The sequence below is a fragment of the Pipra filicauda genome, unplaced genomic scaffold (assembly GCF_003945595.2).
Source record: "Pipra filicauda isolate LSUMZ 115617 unplaced genomic scaffold, ASM394559v2 scaffold160_size1671714_pilon, whole genome shotgun sequence".
Classification (NCBI taxonomy): domain Eukaryota; kingdom Metazoa; phylum Chordata; class Aves; order Passeriformes; family Pipridae; genus Pipra; species Pipra filicauda.
In genome coordinates, this window is record NW_024104107.1 from 691,984 (window position 1) to 719,494 (window position 27,511).

The 27,511-nt window shown below is 37.2% G+C and overlaps 1 protein-coding gene across 4 annotated transcripts in view; it reads left to right on the plus strand.

Moving 5' to 3' along the window:
- Nucleotides 1-27,511, plus strand: part of WWC3 (WWC family member 3) — a 97,323-nt gene that overhangs the window by 47,536 nt on the left and 22,276 nt on the right. For all 4 annotated transcript variants that reach the window (XM_027735279.2, XM_027735278.2, XM_027735276.2 and 1 more), the window contains 6 exons: nt 4,594-4,723; nt 10,269-10,418; nt 11,949-12,022; nt 21,067-21,309; nt 24,495-24,584; nt 25,734-26,308. In XM_027735279.2, coding sequence (XP_027591080.1) covers nt 4,594-4,723; nt 10,269-10,418; nt 11,949-12,022; nt 21,067-21,309; nt 24,495-24,584; nt 25,734-26,308 — 1,262 coding nt within the window. The remainder of the gene's footprint in view (nt 1-4,593; nt 4,724-10,268; nt 10,419-11,948; nt 12,023-21,066; nt 21,310-24,494; nt 24,585-25,733; nt 26,309-27,511) is intronic.

Sequence of the window (27,511 nt, forward strand, 5' to 3'; positions counted from 1 at the left end):
AGTAATATTTTATGTATGATCAATGTCTCAGTATGGTGACCTAGATATGTAAGCAGTAACAGAACAAATGCAATTTTGTCTTAAGATTCTTACTCGTATTTTCTTTGAGTAAGGATTGCCTTGCCTTTTCTGCTTTCTTTATTTGTTTTCCTTCTTCTGGTTTTTGGGTTATTTTAAGGGTATAGGTTCAATTGTTTTATAAAAGGACTAACCACTTGACTAGGATGATGAAAGTATTTGAAGGCCATTTGAAACTCAAGATTGTTTTAATTAGTATAATTCATTTAAGATAGTCCAGCAAAGTAGTGCAACTTTTTGAGAAGTAAAGTCTGCAAATGATTAAGAATACAAATGTTAATCTTGGATATAGCCCAAGTCAAGTTGCCCATGCTACAGGATGGGGTTATAGGAGAGACATTCAAGAGAGGAATTATTTTAAAGCATATCTGATTCATCAGTGGGTCTCTGTAATCATGTAGTGTACAAGTTCAAGCATGACAACTTGGTGCTTCAGTGCTGCCATTGCTGCTGTTGGTACAGTCACAGTCTGTTCCATCCGTGCACTGGGTGGCACTTGTCATTGCTTGCTGAAGCTGGGGAGAACCTTTTGCCTGTGTGTTGTCTGGAATTGCATTGAATTTCTCTCAGTGTTTGTGCCTTGCTGAGCTCTGCTCTCTGCAGTAACTCCTTTGCTTGTGAAAGAGACTTGTGGTTTTGTTTTTGGTTTGTGTTTTTAAGTAATTTCTTTATTTTCCTTTCTGGTGAGATATGTGCTTTCTTTTGAGTATTTTGCTTCTAGTAGGAAGTGAGCCAATTTGAAGAGTACTTGCAGTGAAAACTGAAGAGAGGAGTTTCTCTCCTTGTGTAGTCAGTAGGCAAATCAGGCTAAAAGCCTAACTGTGCTCTAGCTTTTCCCTGGGTGATCTCTCCTCTAGCTCTTGTATTTGTCGGGAGAGAAGGGTCAAGTACCAAGGCTGAAGTAGTTTAGTTTTCGCATATCCTCAAAGTAAGTATATGGTCTAAAAACATATTGATTGCTCCTTCTTTAAAACAATAATGCTGATTTCTGCCTCTCCCTCCCCTTTTTTTAAAGGTTATTGCATCTCAGACATTTCCCACTTTTGTTTTGTTTCCTAAATTTTTGGTCTGTGTAATTCTTCTTCCTTTTTGTGCTAGGTCAAATCTTCAAGTAATGGCCAGGCTGCAAATGGCATGCATCCCGTTCAGGTTTTTTAAAGCCATGTTCATCACTTTATTTCAAGTATAAGCCAAGAACAATACTGGGAGCTGTCACACTTGGGGCTTAACATCTGGCTGAATGTTTGCTTTGAAAGTCTTACCAGAATGGCATTATGAGCGGTATTGGAACCTGCTGCCATGTGACTCCCTGTGCAACCTTTCCTGGGTATAGTTCTCAGAGAAGAGACAACTTTTATGGTGATGGTGGTTAGGTTGCTCAGTATTTCCATCAGTTTATGTTGCTCTCTAATTCAAATGCCTTTGTTAAATACAAATCTCTTGTGCTGACATTTTCCATGTACAGTGTCTGCCTTGGACTGTGTTTTGTTTTCTGTTCTTTTTAATTTTAATAAAATGGCTTAGCCATCTTTGAAGAGAACAAAAAGGAAACAAAACCACAAAACGACTAGAGAGAAGTGGGGTTTTGTGGGGGGAGACAGGATTGAAGGTTTTTTTGATACCTTTACAACTTCAATACAGCCAAAATTTCAGTCTTTGTAGTGCTGCTTTTATCAGGGCTGTACTTTCTACAGTTTCATCTATATTTGGCAATGTTGTGATAAACCTTTGGACATCAAAGTTTGTGTTTGTCCACTGGAGACTTTCTAGAGCTCACTGTTTAAAGCCTGCAGAGATCCCCTCTCTGCGGGAAGGTGTTCCTCGGCCTTTGCCAGTGCCTTTGCCCCAAGGTGTGTCTGATCCTGTCACAGTCCAGAGTTACAGGGTTAAATATGAGCCTTTTCTGGAACAAATTCCTTCCTCTGGCCTGACAGCAGTTCCTCCTCCCCTGTGTTTTCAGTGACCCTTCTGCTCCCCGGCAGGAATTTTGGAGGAAGAAGGCATTTAGCAACAAAGGAAATGAAAACTTGGCCAGTTGGCCATGAGAGCGAAGTGAACGCTGTGAGAAGTTGGGAGTGACAGGGAATTAGGACTGGCTAAACAGTTTGTAGCTACAGGCTAATTTAGAGGATAGGAGACCTGACAAAAGCTTTAGAATCGGATTTTAACTCAAATACAGACCTGTGCTTTGGTGAGGATGGGGGGAGTCTTGTATATTTGAGAGCACATGGAGGAAAATAGAAGAACACAGAATCTGCCCTATACGGCTGAAACATATTAATAGTCTGTGTCTCCTAGAAATATCTTCCTCAGAAAACATACAGTTTTGTGTGTTAGTTGAACATTTTTTCTGTTCGTACAAAGGTCTGATCTATATTTGTATCATGCTATTTTCCATTAATAAAATTGAAGACTCCTGTTAACTCCATGCCTTTCAAAAATAGATCTTTATAAAAAACAGAAAAAAATTAACAGACAATAAATAACAAGTAATTTTGTAAGCTACTTAAGTCAGTTTGGGTTGACAGCAATACTGATTTAAGCCTAAATACTTTTGGCAGTATTTCTGATTCTTTCCTTAAACAAATTTCGATTCATAAGGCAGGCTCCAAAGTGATGTCTAGGAACACGAATATGTGGGTTACTGGACAAAAATCTGGTTGAAATTAAATAATTTCCTTTTCCTGAAATGCCACCTTGGTCCTAGCAAACAGTATAATGAGGCATTTTCATGTCCAATGTTTGGATGGAATCTATATTCTTAACATTACAGTCACCTTCAGCTAAAAACGTGCTGTCTTTTCCATATGACTTTTAGTGAATTGGATTAGTTGTTTTACCATGGTTTTATATTTTCAGGACTTTAACTAAAAATTAGTGAAGATTAAAAGGAAAACAAAACCAACCAAACAAAAACTCCAACCTTAATCCACATGAAATTTAAGTCCCTTCTTGTTCTTGAACCAATAATCATAAAAGTTTATATATTTTCTTATGTAACATGGTGAAAATTGTGTTTAAGTTGAAATCTTGACATTCAGACTTATTTTGTGTTGTCTCTGAAAGGAGGAACTATCAGAAAAAAAAACCAAACAAACCAAAACCGTAGAAACCCAACCTGTGGTTTTTTTCCTAACTATTGTGAGCTGCACAATAAAACCACAGGATTTTCATTCAAGTCTTTTTATTTTTCATTTTAGTATTTTAATTTTAAAGCAAGTAATTTGATGCAAGTGGAATTTCACTGATTGTATTTAACTGACAGAACATGCTGAGTGTTGCTGATACTCTTAGCTTAATATAATACCTATCTTGAAACTTTTAGTTATTCTCGATATTTTAAATAGAGTTTGGATATTCTTGTCCTATATGTATAGCACGCCCTCTCCTACTACATCTTTTTGAAAACTGGTGCCCTTTGTAGTGACCAGTGTATGTTTTTACCTTTAATTCTGTTAACCAGATACACCTTTTCCTGAAGATGTTTGTTCTGAGCATTGGCTTAAGCACCATTACACATAGCTCCTTTTTTCTACATGCACACTTTGTATGCTACATTAACAGGAAAATTGAGTTTTTAATATTTTAACTGGAACTTCACATGATTTTCTCTAATTGCTGTGGACAACCTGTAAAACCTGTTAAAACCCTATGGCCATTTGTTGTAAATCCAGGACCGAATGATTATTCTTTTAAGTTCAGTGGGATCTCTGGTCTTGTTCTTTATCTATAAATCAAAGCAAATTATCAAGATGGTACACTGGATTATGCTTCTGCATCCTGATATGTTGTCCTTTGCTGTTGAGAATTGTTGGAAAAAAGGTTGAAAATTCAGCCAGTAGATGTTCCACTTGAGAGTTTTTTATGTCAAGATGGAAACATTAGTAGTACTTCAACCTTATGTCATGATTAGTGCTCTTGTTCTTTGCTGAGTTTACATTTAAAATCTTCTGGGATGGTCCCGTGTCATGATTTTAAGTGCAGAATGATGATGTCTTATAGAAAAGATACTCAAAGATCCTTTAAGAGCAGGAAGGCATTTGCAGTAAAATTTTAGGAATTAAAATTTTCATCCTGAGAAAATGAATAGCCTTTGTTAGAAACTTCTAAAGCAAGATCAGATAAAAGTCCTGGAAGAGATATTGCAATGTGTAGTGCTGCATGGAAAATGTGACAGCTAGACTGCTACCTTATCTTTTGAGTTACCACCACGTAGGTTAGTTTTAGGTTGATTTTACTTTTGTTGCTTGAAATAGGCCACTGACATTGCCCGTAGGAAGCTCTGTATTAGGACATTAAACCAAGGAGATTTGTTGGTTCTGAAGAACCTTGGTAGATAATTGCTTTGCTTTGTGTTTAGAGTGGACTTAGCACTGAGTGCTCTGTTAGTTCTGAGCAGAGTATAATTTTATTTCTGGAAATGAAGTGGTACATGAGTAAGCAAGCGATCTTAAGAAGTCTATGTGCTTTCTAATTATGTGAAAATTCCTGAATTTGTCTTAATCTTTTGAACAGGATTGATCGTAAGATGTCAAATGCTCATACAAATTATAGACTGGATGAAGCACAAGCTATAATGAGTGAACTTCGAACCATAAAGAAAGCTATATGCACAGGTGAAAAAGAAAGGCAGGACCTTATGCAGGTAAAAAATATGCTACTAAACAGATGGCTGCTAAATAGTAATTACCTACCGCTATTTTCTTGTTAGGGATTGCATTGGGTTTACCAAGTTTAAATAATGAAGTAGGGTGCCCTAAACTGATTTTTCTGTTTGATAATTACCAATATCAAGCAGCTCAAAAAAGGTAAGTAGTCATTTTCTTTAGTGTGAACTCATAGTTTTGTACACATTTTGCATTTTTGTCTTAGATAATGTAGTTACCTAAGTTACATTTAGGTCAATGTCTTTATTGAATATAGCTTTCCATTGTTGCTATGTCTAAGGCTGCCATGGAGTAATTATGCTGCATTAAAAAAAAAAAATCTTTGTTTTGCACTATTTGTTTTTCATTTTGTTTAATGTCTCTTTGTATTACCTATAATGAAGTAAGATTGAGAATTCACGTGTGAAAATGTTTACCATGTCAACCATGTTTTTCCAAGTATTTCACAAAACTGGATCTCTATGTTACTATGTCACTTTTTGCCCCAAACTCTGAAGTACCCACATCAAAGCACATGTTAATTTAAAATGTTCTCACAAAACCCTAAAGAGTATGATTAAATACAGTGTATACAGAAACCATAATGAAACCTTTAAATTATTTTATGAATCAGAACATGAGGATTGAGGGGAGATACATGCCTGAGTAGTGGTCTAACTTTTGAATGGATTCTGCATCCTGCTTTGAGCTTTCAGTTGTGTGTCTGTGTTATTAATGTGATAGGGACTTGATCAAAGGAAAATGAGCCTCTACCACCACAGGGACTTCAATATAGACTTGCTAAAATATGCTGCAGATACAGAGAGGTGATAAGGGCAATTCTCTTCATGCAGTCTTCAAACATCTGTATGAAAAAAAGACATCTTTGTTATCTAAAGTTTTGGAACTATGCTAAATTAATATTGGTATTCAAACATTTTCTTTCAATTTTCTCTGCAGTAGTTTTTTGATTTTTTTTTCTTTTTTTTTTAATTGTTAAATGATATGGGTAGCTTATAATCTACATATAATGAATTTCCATAGTTATACAATTATTCAGTCTCCAAAGCATTACACAAAGGTCATTTGATGGACCACAAATCCTCGTTCAAGTATACAGAACACTTAAGTTACTATGAAAAGTTTCTGCTTTGGCAGCTTTTAACATATTTGATATTTTGGGTTGGCTAAGTTTTAAAGTGATTCTCAGCCTGCCACATGCCTGGCTAGCAAGAAATTATTAGAAAGGCAGTTCTTCATGGATATGGTAACACACATTTTAGGAAACGAACTGGTAATATAAAGACTTAAGTGTGAGATCTTGGAGCAACTTAACTACTGGCCTTGTTTTCAGTCCCCCAATACATTTTTTCCCCCTCTTTTCCTAACATTTTTGTCCCTCAGTGGCAGTAAATTTAGCTGTAAACATTGAGATGCTGAAAATCATATATGTTAAACCAACTTTAAGTGCACTTGCAGTTTCTTTAAATAAAGTGTTGAGCGAGTTAGAAGTCTGGGATCAAGCTTAGCATCAAGGATTGGGCAATACTCACAGAACCAGAATGTAAAGGTTGCACAAGACAGAAGCAAAAATGAAAAGTGTTTAATCCTTCTTCATGTGTCTACATGAAATACAGGAAATATGAGTCTAGGAAGTATCATTTTTTTAATGAATCTGTTGTGATAGCATCCGATAACAGACATATAGTCCAGGACAATCTAGAAAATAGCTTCCCACAGGAATGTAGCATGCAAAACAGTTCTCCATGTTTTGTTGCAATGGTAATAAGGAATTAAATGCCATAGTTTACAACATCTACAGTTGTTGAAGTTGTGTATTTCTGCCAACTTCTGCAAAAATATCCAGCTCTCTGCCTGATACTTTTTTAATTTTGACCTAAAGATTACTTTTGTTGTCACCATAGTTACCTGTGCTTTTTCTTTTTATAATTACTTGAAGATTATTGTTCTGGATTTATTTAGCTTTGTCTAACAAGTGCAAGTCTATTTTAAGTATCTTCCTAATGAGTTCAGAATTTGATTTTTAATTTCCTATCAATATTGAAATTGTTTTGTCCTTGAAAATGCTACATTTTAAAGCTACTGCTGGTAAAACAAACTTTGTTATGAAATCTTTTTTGCTTTGAAATTTGTTAATAGAGGAGTTTGAAGTATTGTGTAAAAAGACGGGGATTTATTTCAGAGAAAGGAAGTAGACAGGGGCCAGTGTAAGCAACAGAACTAAACATAGTAGAAGTGACTCAGTCTTGTGTAGGTGCTTGGAAAATTGTAGCTGCTGTAGAAATATGATAATTGGATTTAGTTGTGTGGGAGAAAAGGTTGACAAGGAAAGGAGAGGGTGGTCAAATTTAAACTGAATGCTGTGGTTACAAATAAAGCCAAATATGCAGTGTCAGCGCTCCAAAACAGTGGGTGAACTTTTTTATATAAGATTGAATAATAAAGGTGTATGGTTAGGTTCCTGAAAGCAGTTTGTTTGTCTCTCCTCCCCAGTCTCTTTCATACTTTTTTTTGCTGTCCCAGCGTGCATGTGCTTTTAAAATATCGTCCTTCATCCTTGGGAAGCACAGGAATTTGCTTTTTGTGGGTTTTTTATTTTTTTTCTTTTCATTTCTTTTTGTTACCAGTGAGATTAGATTAGATAGGTTAGATAGGAACTGCGCTGAAATTGTGTGGAGAGCTCCCAAATCAATTGGCAACAGACAATGATGAAATGACAGTGCTTATTTGTCTCTTTTTGGGTAAGTCTGGGCTGCTGTGCTTAGAACTTCACATTAACAGTAGGCTCTCTGGTAGTTTCTGCGGGATTGCAATAAACAATTCTTAAATTCTAGATGAAAGATGGATGCCTCCATATAGCTGGGGAGGAAATTACTCCGAGCAGTTTATGTAAATCGTTTCTATTTAAAAGTAGTCTAATTTGGGTTGTAATTTTCCACATTAGGATTGGCTGTGTTTTCACTCATCCAACTATAAGGACTGAAGGCATTTATGCTTGCCCTAGGGCACAGTCACCTGTGAACATAGATGTAAGTTAATGTGATGCTACTTGGTGATTGCCACCTGTCAAATGCTTTGTAGTTTGTAAGTAGTGACCAGGGTTCAGCAACTGTGCCCAGACAGAAAGCCTGGCCAGCAGCCAAGTAGCCCTTCATTAACTGCCAGAGAGAATGCTGGAGGGTGTCCGGAGCATACCAGGAGTGTATAAAGTAGCTGAAATACAGGCAGAAATTTAGATTTAAATTCTGGCATCAGGATCTGTGGGGTTGCACATACCTGTAACATATGTGTGTTAGCCAAAGAGGGCAAATTGGACATAATTTATTTGGGAGAAACTGCAGGCTTTTTTTTTGTTCGTGTGACTGGCCATGCTTTACTGGGAAGAGGCCATGATCTGAAATTATTATTTCCATGTTGCAAACCCACTAGGGTTCCCTCTTGATCTTCCATACAACAGGAGACTTGACAGGATGATTTCCAGTGAGTTTTGAAGAAGAAATTTAGACAGGAGTCTGCAGTTTTTTTAAAGTAAAAGACGCTTCTTTTTTCCATGCTGTGGAGCAGTTTCTTTTGGAGCAAGTCTTGGAGGATAAAGGGACACGAGCTAGGGACTTCTTGGCGATGTAACTTCAAATTGAATTTTGCTGTCTCAGAAATGAGAAGAAAATATTTTGTTCTTCATATTAAGATGGCTCAGTTCAATTGGAAGGTGGCAGAAGAGCTGGCTTTTCTGGAGGACCCAAGACAAGTAAGGTTTCTGGAGGCAAGTGGTGGTAGCCTTGTCCCACTGCCGGCATATCTGGCATTGCTCTGCACTGTCCTCCATCCCTGCCAATGCTGAGCATGAAATCCCAGCCCCACTCAGACCCTGTAGTAAGAGCAGAGAGAGACTGAGGAGGGAGCAGCACCTGGTCTCTGACATTGTACCTATGTCCCTCCTTGCCTTTCCTTTCTCCACCTGAGGGGGTGTCAGGGAGGAACACAGGCTCCCACATTCTTCTAGCCAGGAACCTGCTTGTTCATTCATCCTGTACCACACTTCGTGTTTTCCCTCTTTTTCATCTCCAGTGGAGGCTGACCTGAGGGAGAGACTGGTATATGAGAGCGAATGGATGGACTATGTATGATGGAAATGGAAGCCACCAGAAGAAGCTGCTTTTTCTGGCCAGTTTCAGGCCTGCTGCAGTTCCACCCTATGAGATGCTTCCTAGGCTCCGAAACCAGATAGCTAGGATGGCCACCTTCAGGGTGGCCTTGCTGTTCCTATCAACAGCAAACAGTTCTTGTTACGCAGGTTCATTTCTGGACTCCATTAGTTGAATTTGTTGTAAGAAGAAGCAGCATTGCTGTGTTATCCTTTTTAAATTGCACTTTGAGAAATCTGATAATTGGATATGGACAGTAACCTGGGCTTGTTGCAAATCACCAGTGGTCGCTGAGATTCCTAAGGGCCAGCCTTTTCTCGATGCAGTGCTTCAGATTTGTTTCTGATTCTGTAGTTCAGACACTGGACTAAGCAGTTTTAGAGATTTTTTTTTTTTTTTTTTAAAATCTGTATTTTTAGAACCAGATTGTTTGATTATGATGTGATTTATAAATTACTACAGCTCCTCAAATTTCTGATTTTTTTTTCCACATTAGATTGCCCTTCATCTTCTGGTGAGAGGACAGAATTTATTTATTTATTTATTTAAGTATTTGTTTGATGTTTTTTGCTTATGGTCTCTGTCATAAATGACAGCCTGCACAGTGATTTTTGTTACTAATACTACATTATCTGTAATTTTTGAAAAAGAGAGAATGCACAATGAGAAAATAAAAGCAATGTTAACAATTTTATCTTTTTTTTTTATGAGTTTTAAGAGCCTGTCAACCAAGCTTATATTGTCAGAAAAGTTATTTTTATGATTTTGTGTGATTCTGTTGTGTTCCCCTTTGCCCTTAAAGACTGCTTGAGTCTGCTTTACCCTGACAGTTTGTGTCATTGTCTAGACATTTCAGCGATGTGCCTTGCTTAACCCAAAGTGTAAAATATCTCTTAACTATGTGAACCTTGGGTAAGAGAGCACAAGGGTGAAATCAGCTGTCATAAAAGTACAATCAATACAAGGTATTCATCAAGTTGGGTGTGATAACAGTAGTGGCTAAGGAATGTAACCTGTGCAGAAGATGGCAAAAGGGCAGGTGAATCACATTTGTCTTCCCTTTCAGCTAATGTGAAGTTGACAGCTGCTAGATTTAAAGAACTGCAAGCCATACAGAAGATAAAGCATTCATAGATCTGAATCAAATAATTTAAAATCTGTTTACTGTTACATGCATCTTTAAAAGAGGAGGTTTATTTCCAAGCAAAGCTTGTGCATGTTAGTAACACTGCGATGAATTTTACTTTCTGTAAATAGTTACTCTGTAGGCAAGCTACCAGTCATATTTCTTAAATACAATTTTCCTAATTTGTTTTCTGTTACTAAAAAGTATTATAAAATATTTTTTCTAATTTTAAAAAAATCTCTTCTCCTGTAGAGTCTGGCCAAGTTAACAGATGGATTCAGGAATAGCTGTTGTATTACAGATTCTCTGCAGGATCTGCAGCACAATTCTAGTTCGCTCAGTGACTCCTGTTTACCTCAACAACACTGTGATGCTTGTTCTCAGACTGACATCACTGGAGAGGTATGTGTTCCTGTGTGAAACATTTGCTGTAGGAAAATAGCTGGTTTTGAACTATAGTGATACATTGTTATTTCCTGTTTTAATTGAAGAGGTGCTGGCTGGAGCAGAACCAAAAATACAAAGCAATACTGGTGTTCAGGGAATTGCATTTGCTTATTGTTTCCAGAGTGTTTGAGCTGTGGGCTTGGTGGTTCTGCTGCTTGAACATGGCACAGGGATATAGGGACATTGTTCACAGGTCAGTGACAGGTAAAATCAACTCCTGGACTCAGCCAGCCCAGCAGAGCACGTCTCATGTTACTACTTTGGTAATAAAGCATTTGCTTCTGTGGATGATTGATACCAAAGTAAGAAGACAACCTGTTTGTAGTTTGTTAGTACTGCAGTCTGGATGTTATCCACATATGGTTAGAAATCATCTCAATTATTGACTCTTATCATCCCATCTGTCCTGTATTGTCTTTGTTCACTGATGACTCATTGTCAAGTTGGATGTCTCCAGAGGGTCCCTACAAAAGAGGAAATCTTGTGTTTTTAAGAAGATACACTTCTCAAGAATCTAAGAAAACTTAGCTAATGCTAGGCTGTCCTTGAGTGTTAGGTAGATGGTGTCTTTGGGATGACGTTTTTCAGATAGGTGGTGAATGGGATTATTGAATTCTGAAAGGAATTACCAAAAGGAACATAGCAGCATTTTCCCGTTCCAGTACACATTAAATGCTGGCCAAGATAAGTACAGTCTGAAAATTGTGTTTATCAGGTATAGGTTTTTTGTAAGGAAAATAAAATTAAATATTTATGTTGATTTTTTCCCTGAATTACTGGTAGTAAGATGTGAGTAGAAAAAAGGTGGATTTTTTACCCATGTTGTGCTGCAGAGAGCAAAACCAGCAGCTGGATGAGAACTCCGGGGATGCAGCAATGCACTTGCATAGGGACTTAAGTTTTAACTTTTAGACCATACACAGACTTCTGAGTAGGGAACTGCTAATGCCTTAAGAATGAAATTGCTGTAGAAATGGAACTGTATACAGTAGGAGTTGTAACGTAAATACACACTATAACTGCTTCAAGGATCAGGTAATTTTTTTGTACTAATATTTAAAATGTACTAATGCTGTAAGTGTTGGGTAACACATCACAGTACAGGGAATGTAATGTGAATTGCTTCTAATTAAGCTATCCATAAAATAGCTGTATCAAATAGTAAAATATTTCACTTTTTGTGTTTTAGGCTTGGATAGATTTGAAAAGCTTTGAACATTCATCAATGATTCACTTTGCTAACTCTTGATTTCCAGGATCATAATTTATTGAAAGGGCTCTTTTATCTTCTGTATTTTTAGCAATAAACTAGTTTTGTATTTCTAAAGCATAAAATTGATTTTTATTATGTTATTACTTAAAGCATGGAGGGTTTTTTAGTGAGTCCAGTAAGTGAGACTAATTTATCCCTTTGTGGTTAGTGTTTTTAAATTCTGATTTTTCCTCTCTTTTTTTCCCCCTCTCCTCGCTCTTCAACTCTGCAAGTTTGGGTTTGATGACAAAACAAGACTTGTAGACAAAGTAAGACTGAACTGGCAATATGAAGAGGCCAAGAAAAGGTAATTAAAGATAAATTTATTGGGTTTCACATTTACTCTTGTGATTAAAATTTTCAAAGTAGAACTGGAACCGGCCTTCCTTCTGAAACATCGTTGGAAAGACTAATTTGTTCAGCATTGAGTAGTTCACAGATAATAAAATTTTAGGTAAACATAAGAGTTTTTCATAAGATTGTTATATTGTTTGCAGAGATAAAGCTAAATGTCAGCCCTATTCTACACTTGTATAAACACAAAATTGTGGTAGTTCAGTTAAACTGTTCTACATTTTTTCACCCTCCTTCTCAAACCTCAGTATAAACAGTTTTTAAATTTACACTTACCAGCCTCGTCTGTCAGTATATCCAAAGCTTTGCATACCTGTGTTCTAAGTTCAGTGTACTGAAGTTGTGAACCCAGTGTGAAGAAAGAATGCAGAACCTCACGTGAGACAAATGAAGATGTTCAGAGCTGAACAAAAGGGTACATAAAAATAAACGCTGAGATTCAAAAAAATTGATAAAAGTGAAAAAATTATTAATTGAAATAGATTAATTATTCACTAAGTCATTCAATCTGGTTGCTTATTGTAAGAATTTCTGTTGCGGAGGTCAGTCGCGCAGTGTTTTTCCATGAGTTTCTAGAAGTAGTCTTTTCTTATTTAGTACTGTTTTAAAAGTACTATCTACTTGTATGGTTTAGTGGAATCTCATTGAACCTCATTGTTTTCAAACTATTTGCCACATATTCAGGACAATGGTGTGGGTATAGATGATGACTCGAACACGGTATTTAATGCGCTTATGATTTTTGTAATTTGTGCTGATAGAACATTCTGTTATTGATATTGACTGACACTTAAAAGATTCTGTATAGTTAACTTCGAAAACCTTAGTTTTAAATTTTTATCAAGTTAGAACTTTTTTTTCTTTTTGGTGTTGTCTATTTTTCCACTTTTTTACATCTCTCAGAACAAGGGTTAAAAAAAGAAGTTCAATGCTTTTGCCTCTTTTTTTCATATCATGGTGACTTTTTCTTTAGGGGAATATGTAATGCTGTCATGCCTTGGCAGGAATTGGAAGCTTTATAGACAGTTCACCATTTCGTTGTTCTTGGAAGATTTATCCACATTTGAACACAGTACAAGGTTCAAAAAATTAAACTGGTGAAAGCATGTTAGATGAACATAGCTAAATCTTCAGGATTTATACCTTGAATGAAAGTCTGCATTGTAAATACTGTATGTGAATACTGGTGACGATTACCTAACAAAGGTTAAATAACTGGGGAAAAAAGAACAAAACAAAAACGTGTCAGTGTCCTATTTTGTCACAGGCTTAACACTTAGCACTTACTAGTCCAGTGGTAGTTTAGGGACTTGTTGCTGAAAGAAGAACGATAGAATTTAGTTTTACACTGTTTAGTTTAACAGAGCCATTGATGCTGTGAAGATTGTATTAAAATGTTTTAATTCACTTTTCTGACATATCTTTTCGGTGTGTTTTTCAAAACAATTCTCTTCTTCTGTGTTATTGCAGGGAAAAGATGGAGTGGTGTTTTTTTGGAGGGGGCAGAGAGGTATTGGGGTTTTTTGGGTTAATTTTTTTTTAGTAGCAAAGCATTTCTCAGCTGGAAATGCTGAACATTTGTTTCTGCATGGAATGCAGTGTTTCTGAACATCAGAAGTGAGCTGGGGCTTAATCTTAATTAAGTGTAGAAAATCTGGGTAACTAACCTTCCAACCAGAGAATGGTAATTGCAGTAAGAGTAGTTTCACTGTCCTGGGATAGTAGCTCTGACAGTGGTCTGTTATTTACCAAAAACATATTAGTTGCTTTAAAATAGTAGCCTTATTCTGCACAGTGTGTTGTACGGAAGTAATCAGCTTTCAGCTTTTGAGTGGAACTGCACAAAGCTCATTGCCCCTACCAGTTATCTCTGTGGTTGCATTCTTCATTTATCATGCATTCCTTCCCCTTAGCTTGCTGGCATTTCTGTAGAGCTTTTGTCTCTACTAAATATCTTTGTGTTCGTTCTCCCTTGGCTGGTGAAATAACTACTGTTACTGCACAGTGTGGGTGACGGAATGTGCTGTGATGGATTAAAATCTACAAAGTAGAAAATTAAAATGCTACAGTATGTCACAACTGTAAGGCAGTATTTATGACTACTTGCTTGTCAAGTGGGGTGTGGAAACGTATAGCAAATAAGTACAATAGACAAACTTTTAATGGGAGACCTTTAAAATGCACTGTTGGAGAAAAGCATGTCTTTTGCTTTAAAGGAAAGCAGGCAAAAAGCCCTGCAAACTGAGGGACAGTGTTGTGTTTTAGTTACTCTTGTGCATCTAGCCGGATAAAAGCAGAATATATGCCATATGTAGTAAGAAGTCTTTAAAAATAAAAATATGTTCTCTGTATATGGAGTCTATGCAAGGAAATGCACTGTTGGGATTTCTGAATGAACTATCTTGAGGAATTCAGGAGATGAGACCCAGTGATAGCAGAAAAGTTGGCTTGCGCTTGTGAAATATCTCTCTTCCCTCATAAAAGATAATTTCATTTTAATTCCTACTTCAAAAATCTCTCCATGTACTGAGTGGTTTGGCCTTTGAATAAATTAAGACATTCACATAGGTTCCCCCCCCCCTTCAGTTTCCCACTGGAAAGGAAGGAAGGATGATTTGCAATTTAATTTTTCCCATGGGTATTTCAGATGTTTTGTGCTGTGGGTTCTGGCATCTCCAGCACACTGGGGAAGAGATCCTCTCCCCTGTTTCTGGTCCAGGCTCTGGGAGGAGGTGTGTAAATTCTACTTTTTAACTCACCCAATCATGCTGAAGAGAGGCTCAATCATTTTTCTTCTGCTCTGTACTCTTCTTCTCTGTGCTGCTCTCCCCTCCCCCATTATTTCTAAATAAACTGTACCTTATTTCCATGAAATTTCTTCTTTCAGATCTGTCAGTGTGGCCCTCCAGAGAAGCAGGAGGGAGGGAGGACGGTCTTTTTGAACAGACAGCCCCGAGCTGCCTGGATAAATACTGTTTTTAGTTTCAGTTGCTATTTCAGTGAGACCACCTCTCATGAAAGCATTTGCACACTGGAAAGTGTACCCCTCGAGCACTTTTCTGAATAGACTGTTTCATAGAAAGAGAAATCAAAAGCAAATTGTTTTTCTTTGATAACTCTTAAGTTGTGCAGTTCAGTATAATGACTACATGAAGTATATTAGCAAATGATCATGAAATGTCATTGCTGCAGTGCCACATTTCCTTGAATTGTATTAATTGGTAGATGAAAAATGATCCCTCCAATAAGAAGCACCAAAAGCTTTAACTGTGATTTTTTTTTTATTTTACTTTTTAATAGTCCAGTCTGGTGGTAGCTGACTTTAATGAACTAATACATCCAGGCATCTTCAACCAGCTTACCTAATTTGGGTGAAAAAGCAGTAGTTTGTTTGTGTCTTCTGTAAATTTGAATTCAAAGATGTTACTTTTTATTTCATTTCATAGAAGCATACACTGGCTGTCAAGAGATTTATTTTAGCCTTCTAAAAGCCTTTTCCTCAGCTATGCTTAATATTTCTACATTTTCTTTAAGAATGTTTCTTCTTTCTGTTCAGTACAGTTTGTTGCATACTCGTCTCTTTTCAAAAATTAAATTCCAACTGGGCTTTTAAAAACACTAGCACAATCAGAAGTGTGTCAGTGCGGTTTGAACTTGTACTGACAAAATATGTGTTGGTTGGATATTGGTAGCAACATTCCAGTACTTATACAATAGCACAGTCAAGTATTTTCCTGTTAAACTTCATCTTGTGTAGGCGGGATTCAAGGCAACTAGCCTAATACCTAGTGAAATTCAGTAATTTGTATGCTTTATTCCACTAAACTAATTTAAAAATCTGATTTAAGCATGAAGTAATCTGTTCGATATCATAAAATACATGGCCCAGCCAAACCTTAATCTCCCAGTGTCAATTTTTAAACATAAAACAGTTTCTTTGGGTCATAAAAGGAGCTGAGACATGCTTTTGAACTGTCTGTAAAGTTTTCATCTTACCACTTCACCTGTGAATTGGGGAAAAATACTGATTCCTCTCCATTGGTTTTTAGTAGGCTTTTGCAATTTTCCTTAATTTCAGTACCGAGTTTTATCTGCAAAATGCCAGTGGACTCTAAAGGTTTCATGAGTTTCTTTAAGCTAATTTAAGAGCTCGTTGTTATTGAATGAATCAGGCTGCCAGGAAGGCTGGATATTCTACAGAGCGTACTCGTGTTGTCCGCCAAAGCCACAGTGGCACATACTTGCAGGAACAGCCAAAGTAGACACAGTGGAGAAATTTTGTGAGCGTTTGGCTGAGTTCCCCAGCTTCTTGTTCTTTCCATGTCTTTTTTCCTCTTTCTTTAGCCTTCCCCTCTTTGGATATAAATCATAATCCATGCTGAAGTGGGTCACTAGATGCCAGAAATTACAAAGTTCTTACACCCTTCATTATGTGTCTTCAGTGCCACAGCCACCTCCTCTGGGTGTTGTATGTCGGAGAAGTTCCCTGTTACCTGAAGTGTCAGAGAACTGGATCCAATTATAAGCCTAAAGAAAAGAGTTAAGCAGGGCTGATTTATGTGATCTTAGCCACTGTTCTCCTTCAGATCATAACTGTGGAATTTTTTCATTATTTTATCCCCACTGGTCTTCCCATTCCACAGGTAACAAAGGCCTCAGCTCTAGAGTGGTCTGGTATGTCACCCAGAAGTGTAGGCATTTAAATGTAGGGGGATATTTTTTGTTTGTTTGGTTGATTTTTTTTCTCCTTGGAAAATTCAAACAAAGTAAGTTTGAAGAACTTGTTTAGGCTAGAAAGACCAGAGCTTGTAGATTAGGAAGTGCCAACTGTATGATACTCATAATTTGTCTTTTTTATGAGCATGAGTTAGTATCTTTGAATTGATTCAGGGCATTTCCCTCCCCAAGACACTTGTCTTATTCAAAATCTGAGTAATAGTCTAATTGTACTTGTAAATCACTCATCTCACAAAAAGTGATTTTTACTCACTTCTCATATTTAATAAATATCCTCAAGCTCTTGAGCTCAGCAGTATAATTTAGTTAGTGCTGGATTCAGATAGCAGTCTTGAAAGTGAGGTTCTAGACACTAATGAAATCTTTAAGGTTCCCCAGATATTTTCAGTGACAGAAGGGTTGCCTCTTTTGTCTGGGGGAGCTATATAGATCTGTAATGATTCAGACATGTTATTAAATTTAATTAAATTCTATCTAATTAAATTTTGGAAATAAATGCTTTTCTGCCCCCATGATGTATTTTGTGTAGTAAACTACTGACTGTACTGATCTCCACCCTCATGCTCTGTCTACATTATCTTGGGCGAGGCATCGTTAGAGCTACCTTGTATGGCCTTTTCAGGGCAAGTGTGCTGTTACAAAGCAGTGTACCCCTCCTGCTTAACCAGAAGCTGTTATGTTCATCTCTATTCAAAATTTTTAAATACTGAAATAAGCAGCAAATTGGTCTGCCTACCTAGGAAACCAGTCATTTGATACCACCTACTCCAGTGTGGAATGCTAGCTCCTCAGCACTTGTTATGCAAGGATGGGAATGGGCAAAATGCCTGGAATGTTGATGGCTCAAAATTAACTGTTTTCTCCCCAGGAGTATGTTAAATTGCTGTATCAGTAGGGACCTCAGTATCTGGCATTAGGCCAGATAAAAGCATTCTTTTACGGTGACTGTTCTTAAAAAGTAGTATCTTAAAAACACTCAGTAGGAAGGAAAATGTGTTTGAAAAACAGAGGCTTCATAATGGATCCTAAATATTTTTTCCTTAAATTGCAATCTGTGTGAAGTAATTGATTTATTTAAGTGGATATTTAATGTAGGTTAATATATGCACTAAGTTTGAAAATGGAAACCAGCCACTGTTTTGTAACATACCAGCGGTGAGAATGGCTGGTGTAGTATGGGCATAAAATCTGGCCTAGATGAGCGTAGTGAAATGGCTTATTTATGTATTTGTTGTGATTGGGAAGAAAAGCCGGTGTTCGAGAAGACAGATTGTAACTGTGGAACACGCATAAGAGGATATTTTATTAAGGTTTAGCAGAACTGAACATGACTCCTCAGATATTTTTCTTAGTTTTGAGTGAGTGAGACCATAAAAGCCTTAAGGATGTTTTCTAGCCAAGGAGATAAATTCTGAAAAGTTTGCCACTAGTAGCTTTTTGGAATAACTTACCATACAGAGAGAGTCCTCAGTGGAAAGCAAGCAACAAAATTGCCTCAAAACTTCAGTTCACTTGCAGGAAATACAGGCTACAGAAAACTGGCTTTTTGGTGCTTCAAGATTCCTGCATTATGAAGTGTTTTGTGACTGCTTTTTCTTTGTTTAAAGGAAGAACTCTAGAAACAAGAAGAGCTAGCTGAAATGCTAAGTGTCGAGGGAATCAAAGTAAACACCTAATCAGATTTTGGAACTCTTCAGTGATACAAACCCTTCTCCACAGCAGTACTTTTCCCCCTTTAATAGCAGTATAATTAAGTTATTGTATGACAACTTCCTACTTTCAAAGCATCACCATAACAGAAATTGAGGGGAAAAAACAAACTTTAGGCTGGAATGTCATACACAAAGGGAGTTATGTGCTCTCAGCAAGCTCAAGAGTCTAAATTAAAACCTCTTGTATTCAGTGAGGGTGGTGTTTTACTCTACAGATGAGTGGCTTCACTGGTTCAGTAGTGCTGAAAGGGGTGATCCCACCTTCCCCTCTTCCCTGATCATACTTCTCTCTTCCTTTTTGCTTTCATTCGTGTTCATTTGCCCCTATGGTCAGCTTCTTAACCAGCTCACCCTGCAATGTAAAAATAGCTAGCAAAACAGTTGTGAGTGTTAAAATGGAGAGGGTCAGTCCTTCAGCTGTCTTGTAAAACAACCCAGAGACTTCACCAGGTGAATCTCACGTTCTTTTGTCCACAAGCTGCGTAAAAGCTTATGAACATGGTCACTCAAATAGTCAGGGCTCATCTGATTCATACTTGCTTGCCAAGCTGTGATAACTTAATTGTACCTGAATTCTGTGATTCTGCTGAAAGGACCTTGAGTCCTTTCATTTGGCACTGAACACTTGAAAATCAAGCTGTATAAGCTGTATATGCCTTCAGGAGTGTTTGCTGAATCTTTAACAGCATAGCGGCCCAGGCAGGGGAGAAGAGGCGTCCTGACTCTGCTTGTTCTTCCTGGTCCTGACATTTGGTCAATGGGGCGAGGTGTTCTTCAGGAAGCTGCATCTGGAATTCATGCACAATAGCTGAAGCATGAAATATGTAGACTGCATGTATTGATTCACAGTGGTGCTTTGAGTAGATATTGGCAGGAAGTTGGTTATTAATGCAAGGAGAAGGAAATGGTATTGAAGGGCTTGATAAAATACTCTGCTTTAGACTAAGATATAACATAAAACACAATTTCTTTACTTACTGTAAATGAAATCTAAGGAGGGATCACAGTAAAATTCATATTCCTATATGAATGCAGTCATTGCAAAATGACTTATATTGATACTTTATTTCCCTTCCCCAGATAATAAGATGGCCAGATACTTTCCACATGTCAGTATGAAATAAACATTGCATGAGCTTTTATTTTCAGATGGGGGAAACCTTACCTTTGTCTTGTTTATGCCTTTCCTTTTATTGTGAATCACATTTTAGCACACTGTGGATCTTCTGTTTGCATGTTATGTGCTTTTACCTTGCTTTGTTTATTATTAACTTTACTTTCTTACCAAGTAATTTTGAAAAAAGATTACTTAAACTAACCAAAAAGAGTGAACCATATCCTACTTTTATGGCTGCCTTAAATGTGCCTTTATTTATTTAGCTAGTTAGCTGAAGGGTGGTAATCTTTTATGGTGCACTGAATTTTATTTGAATGCTACCATTTCAAAGTGAAGATGAAACTTAGATGTAAACTGCATAAATATTGTACAGTTCTCGAGTTTCAAATGTCCAAAAATCAGAAAGCTAGATTTTCTCTTATTTTCTTTTTATTTTAACTGTAACATTCTGAAGTGTCTAAATTGTCATTGTAAGACAAACATAAATACCTATCAATAAGTGTTCTCCCTCTTATGCTTATATACCTTTCGGTTCTGCCAAAAGAAACATTTGTGAAATGTCTAGCTTTACCCTTTTTTGTAATATTGATAGAAGTTCTACATTTGTTTTTAAAAGAACATTTTCTTAAAATGTCGACTGTGGAAGTATTCTTGCAACTGTTGTTTCATGTAATAGTTCAGCATCTTGATTTATAGGAAATTACTTTTGACTATAAAGAATACTACGGGAAAAACATTATGTTAGTTTATTTAATTGCTTGATTTTATGATGGATTCGTATAAAGCCACCTGTATTTTGTAACCAGTAAATCTTTTTTCCAGACCTATATTTCTGTTTTACTGACAGCTTATTTATTCTTAAAGTTTTGTTGTTAGTTAAAACAACCTAATTTTTTCAGCCAGTCCTCTATTAGGTGAGACATGAATGGCTGGACCTGTTACCACTAGTTGTGCATCTCACCTTCAACCCCTTCAACTTTTTCCTGCACTTTTGAAATCCCAGTTTGAGATCTTATCATAGAAGAATGAGGAATGAAAGGAGGTTCAACTTCATCAGCTCTATAGGCAGCAAACTTGAGCTGTAAAATATCAATTTATTACAAAATGAGAAAGCTCTGAAATCAGATAACATCCATGTGATAGATAAATGCACTGTAGTTCTTATACAGCTACAGACTTAGGAACGCTTGCAGTTGTTTTAAAAATGCACAAAACAACAAAAAACCCCCTCAAACCAACCAAACAAAACCCCCCAAAAATCCACCTCAAAACCCAGAAACAAATAATCCTTCCAAACTCGTCTAGATTTTCTTGTTCTGAAATTTAGAAGAAAAAAGGCACAGGAGTCAACAGGCTTCACCTTTTGATAATTTTCTTCTTACTTGTCTTTGTCTCTTCTTAATTTTGAAATGTATTTATCCTCTTTTAAAGAGTTTCGAATATACAACAGCAGCTGGCCTTGCTAGATAATGAGTCTTGGCCAGGAATGGCTGAAGCGGACAGGGACCGTCTTCAGCTCATCAAAGAGAAGGAGGCTCTTCTTCAGGAGCTGCAGCTCATCAGTCAGCAGAGACGATCCCCAGAAGACATTGCACGATTGGAAGATGAAAAAAGACGCTTGGAGGATGAAATACAACGGGCTCGAGCAACGTCTGCTCATGGGGCCACTGAAAGGTTTGGGAACTTAAATAATTTTCTTATCTATTGTAAGATCCATATTGGTAGTTTCAAAAGGAAGAGTAGGGAATTTCCTTAAGTTTAAGGGGAAAAAAATAGTTACTAGAGTAGTTTGGTTTCAGAAGAGTCTGCTCCTGACTGCCACTATTTAATTCTGTCTTGAAGTTTTCTGGAGTTGCAGTGAGGTTGACTAGTTAGTTTTCCTTTCATTTGCATAAAGAGTGAACAGGAAGACAAGATCAGAATAGAGTATGAAAAGATGCTTGGAAAAAGTGATACTGTCTGATAATAGAGACCTGAATAACAATTCTGCTATAGTGAAAGATTTTTTCTGTTATTTGCAGTAGAGTAGTATTCATCTCCAAAACCAACAGAACAAAGGTCCTTTGCTATATGTAGTTTCTGGCTTATAACAGGAAGGTTAAATGATGACCTTTTTGCTGCCTTTTATATACATTTCCTTTTCATTTGCAATCTTAGCAGTGAGAGCACATCCCAACTCAGAGATTCAGAGAACATAGTAAACAGAGTCATTCTTAAACTTAAATATCAAGTTATATGTAAAATAAACAATCCAAAAACATATTAATGGAAACACTGTGTTTATTTTGAAATTGCCCAGTTTTTCCTGTAGCCAAAGAAACGGACAAAACCTCTTAACCTCTTTTTACTGTAGACTGCTTCTAGTGAAAGCAAGAAACTACTTGTTCTTACTTCTCTTGAACAGTGGTAAAACCTCATGTTTGACCCTTCAGGAAAACCTACATGAACCAGGTTTAATGTGATCTGTGCAAAGGTTAATATTTACACAATTAAGACACTTTAAAAATATTGGAAAGTGCCTTCCATATACAGATTCTGACAACTTCAGTTCTTTTGAACAGGCTTACTTCAGACAGTAAATTCAGGCAATAAATAGAAAATTCACAGCCAGCCTACAGGTCAGTGTAATATATTTTGCAATTTTTGCTGTATCGTTACATTGGCTTTTCAGCTTAAGCTGACAGAAAAGGGAGTTCATTTTACACTGCAGTGCAGTAAGTTTTATTTGTTGGTTTTGGGCTCTCATGTTAGGTAGTTCATACTATATTGGCAAGAAGGCCAAGCTATTTTTCCATGTAGTTCATGCTGTGGAAACCAGCGTTCCAGTGTGGTACTTGATGTTTCAAATGCTAGCAAAAAGTTGAGTAGATATTAGAATAATATTGATGGACACTCTCTTTTTGTATAACTAATTGGAGGAAAACTTAACTATTAGTAGCCCTAATTGATTTGGTTTTTTTTGTTTTAGATTGAGGAATAACCAAAAACCTTCCTAGTTTTGCTTTTCTATTACCACTTTCTTCTAATCGTGAAATACAGATGATTTTCTTTTTAAAATTATTACCAGTTCTGTTCTATTACTGAGTATTTAAGACACAGAATTATGGACAGATGAAAACAAACTTAAAATCAGTATGACAGAGGTGGGAAGGGGTGTTTTTTTTGTTGTTTGTTTGGTTGGTTTTTTTGGTTTTTTTTTGGTTTTGTTTGTTTTTGGTTTTGTTTTTTTTTTTTTTTAATTGTTGTAGTGTTGGTTTTTGTAAAATTGGCTGATAGCCGTAGTTGGAGGCATTTCTTCCCTTTTAGCACAGGTACCTACCTTGCAGCATTGATCATTGTGGAGTGTAGGTTCCTAAGTGTGTTTTTTAAAGTAGATAGCGTGAATATCCCTGCTTTCCCCTGCAAACTTTTGAGTCAATTAAGTTTCTTGCATCCATTCGTCTTTTTCTTTTGGTTCCTGCATGCAGTGCCTGTATCATGTAAGTTTGTGTAGCTGAACTGCAACCTTCCTTGGGCCACTGGGTCGACCTGGTCTGGGTTCCACAACAGCAGGAGAAAAGCGTCAGCACTGCACCGTGCGGGCGTGCAGCCCCTGCCCTGCGGTTGCAATGGAGGGAGCCTTCCCAGAGGGCTGTGGTGGTGCTGGAGTGTAGCACTGCAGCCCCTTGCCAGCATAGGAACTGATGAAGTTGGAGGCCAAAGAGGTTGAGAGATTTATGTTTCTAGTGCTAACAGAGACATACTTTTTTTCATATCTTAAGCATCCAAAGTTTATTGAAACTAATGCTGCTGTTTTATCCAGGAGAACCCTCTTTTTGCTGATTTTTTTTTCCCCAATTTTTTTTTAATCCTGCACTATAACATGTTGAGTTCAACAGCCATCTTTGCAGCTGAAGAAGGTCTGAGGCACTCAGATAAGTTTGATCTGCTTTATCCAGGCTGTCTGTCAGAATCCAAATTTCTAGCCAACTTTTAAATGCAGGGCTGGAGCAGTAGCTTCCTGGACACAAAAATCTACAGCACAAAGCAGAATACTACCCTGATTTTAGCTTGAAATTCAGTGACTAGGCTTGGAAAAACAAAACACCAAGAATAGAATTCTTGATCCAGAAAAAGAATAAATCAATAGATAAAATCTATCATTTGGAGTTCTAATAATCTCAAAACGCAGAATTTAGGATATTTTATAGGTGTGTGAGATTGACAGCATTAAAAGTACATTCTGTTTGTGTTGTGGAGTAGTACTGAGTAATTCAGCTGCTTGTTTTTAGAACGGACAAAAAAGTTGCAGCATGAGATTTTTGTCATAACGTAGTATTCAAAATGCTGTATCACCTGCTTAAATATGATGATATATAAATGCACCTAAAACACCTAGAATAAGAGTGTAAGTTTGACTTTTATGGTTACATTCAACAAAAAACCTCCAAAAATTTTCTTTTTATCTTTGAAATTTTATACTAATTAGCTTGCATAATAGGGCTATTTGGAATATTTTTTTTTCCTGAGAAGCTGGAAAGTCATAGTATTTTACTGGCAGAGTCAGGTTGATGCAAGAGAAAAAAATATAGAGTCTCATGTTTTTACCTAGGACTTTGTATGACTTTGCTAATTGCTGTAATTCTTACATTGTACCTCAATTACTTTTCTTGTCTGGGATTTTGGCTGGAGTTCTTGTGTTCTTACTGGAATTATCATTGCTGCATATGAGTAGCATAAATTAAAATTTTTCATTTAAGGTTTTTTTTTACATTCCAAACTGGAATGCAACGATATTTTTCCATAATTGGAAAGCTCCTAGCACTTCTTGAACACTACTTTGATGAAGAAAATAGTAATATGTATCTGTTTAATTATAGGATACTGTTACAGGAAAAGAGAAATTGTTTGCTTATGCAACTAGAAGAAGCTACACGTTTAACTTCATATTTACACTCCCAGTTAAAAAGGTAAGTTATGTAAAACCAGCAGGTTTTGAAGTTTAACTGCAGCAGAGAAAAATATTAATAATGTATGAAGTTTACTTTTTTATTCTCCTGTGTATGTGTGCCAAGAAAATTAACTTTTTACTACGTTTATACAGTTTGGTCTATGGAATGTGGTGATTTGAATGGAGTTTTATAAATAGTTTTAGTGATGGCTATTTGGGCTACATTATTAAGCACATCTGTGAATTTTGTATTTTATCTGGGAATTTTATATGTTATCTCCTTTTCAGAAAATAAGTCCTTACAACCTGTTGTAATACTGTTACAGTTTTACTAATAAGAACATAACATTCTTTTAAGTTCTGTGAGTTTTTAATATTCTGATACCTTCTCTAAAGGAGGGGTTTTTGATCCCTGGTGAGATGACAAAATTTTGCCATTTAAATATGAGAATGTGCTAAGACCCACACAGAAGCCCAGAATGTTTTGCATATTCACACTCACAGCTGCCTCTTAGATGCAACTCTTGGGGATTCCTCAGCTCAACGCCACACCAACATCAAAAGCTCAGTTCCTGCTGTGTCTCACTTCATCTCTCTTTGTCACTTATATTTTTCTCTCCCTTAACTGTGAGTGGTAAGAGGAACTGGAATAGGATTCAGCCTAAACTCTTTTTTTATTTTGCACTGGAAAAACCTGTAAGAGTGAAGCTTACACAGCAGTTTGACTTTGCAAATCCCTTTGCACTTCTTCTCTGTGGATTGTTTATGACCAATCATTAATGTAAATTTAAACTGGATCATGGTAATGTATCCTTCCTGGCTTTACATTGAGCCTGCTGATCCAAAGCCTGCTCTGGCCTCTTTTCTGCCAAATTACAGCTGCTTACATGTTGGAGGAAAGAGTAGGCTCGTCCTGTTGGACCGTTTGTCTTCAGGCACTTGGCCTTGATTTGGTTGTCACATGTGCTGTTTCAGTCTTGATTGTACTTGAGACCAGGGCAGGAGACACAAGCCTAGACATTAAAGTGCCAAATCATCTCTCTGTCACCATACTGAATACATGTAAAATTGCTTGTGTGATCTGGATTGATGTTTTCATGTCTGCATTGGTGTTTCTGATTATATTTGAAAGGGCCTTTTTTGTTTTCTCTTTTTTTGCCTACCGTAGTCTGTCAGCTAGCACCCTCACAATGTCCTCTGGCAGCAGCAGGGGATCCCTGGCCTCCAGTCGAGGATCCTTGGCCTCCAGCAGAGGCTCCCTCAGCTCAGTCAGCTTTACGGACATCTATGGCCTTCCACAGTACGACAAATCAGACAGCGTTACAGACTACGGGCAACACTTGCGCTTTGACATAATTCCCTTTGAATCCCTCACAAAGGATGTGCCATATGTCGATCCCATTGGACACTCGAATTTCAATAAGCAGCGGAGGTCTCTGGACACCCCGCAGTCCCTGGCATCCCTGTCATCACGGTCCTCCTTGTCATCATTGTCCCCTCCAAGCTCACCTCTGGACACCCCATTTCTCTCTGCGTCTCGAGACTCTCCCTTGGCTCAGATGTCAGAAGGTTTTGAGGAGATGGCAGGCATAGGAGCCCTGGAAATGCTCAGGGCTCAGACCACAGCATTGGGTGACGATGATGCACAAGGAACGAGCTCTTCTCAGACGTCCACTTACCCTCTGGACAGTGAAGGGCTACGAGAAATGGGACCACACCTGACTGCTGTCCAAACTGGTGGAGGTGAGTTTATGGACATTAGTATTTTATCACATTATCATAGAAAATGTCACACAGACCTAAGCATACCAGCACAGTAGAGATTGTCCCTCAGTTTTACTAATATTACTAAATACTACTATAGACCAAAATACTGCTTATTTTACTACCATCAGTTAAAAATTACATAGTAGCCGTTAACTGTTAAAAAAGCCTGACCAAAAAACAGGAAAAAAACCCCCAAGCCCAAACTTTAGGTTTAGAGCAAAGAACGGAAAGAGTAGAGAAATGCCTGTGAATAGATCTCAAAACAGTGGTGCATTGGGTGGAAGAAAGGGAATGGAATATAGACTTTCTCTGGAGTGTAGCATATCAAGGAATTGGTAAGAATTAGTGAGGTATTAGTAAGAAAAAGCATGGGTTACTTACTTCTGAGGCCCCTAGTTGTGCCCATGTTGCCATTATTCTGATAATGTAAAGCAACACAAACACAGGGGAGATAGGAAAGAATCAAAAAACACCCCCTAAAAAACCCCCAAACACAAAACATGGTGATTCTGCTGACAGTGCTTGCTGGCCGGCTGACTCCATGCTGAATTTGTACACACCCCAGACAAGGTTCTCTTGTCCAAGTTCTGTGAGAGGAGCAGAACCTACAGTGGCATGGCTGTCAGGAGTGCATGATGCACTCATGAGTAGAGTGCTTCATCAGCAAACCAGCATCTTTTGTAGGGGCTGCGTGAGAAGTATTGGCTTGGCTGGTTGTCTCTAAGTACTTGTGCTCTGTGATGGCAGAGGAGTGATGTGTGCAGTTACCACAACACACATACTGTGGAGTTTTCGTTTCCTTCTTGACTGTGAAGTTCATGGACTTGCTTTAGCTTGCATTGGCAGAAGCTTCTGAGGCACTGCAGTTGAGAAACATAAATTAGAGAGATCAAAAGAGGAAACAGAAAACATTCTAAAAAATGAAACAAAATTAAAAACCTGAGCATACAAGCACATGACAAATTTATTTTCCTGTTTTAACCAATCAAATTAAGAACTGCTGTTAATATGAAAGAGAGTATTCCTTCATGATAACATTTTTGTGTTGGCTTCCTTGTTTTTCTAATAAAATCAAACCAGTAGAGAAATGCTTTTTAATATTAAAGGTTTGATTCCCATCCCATTTCTATCTCCAGAATTCTGTGTTAGCAGTAGTGTAAAATGTTGTATTTGGGACTT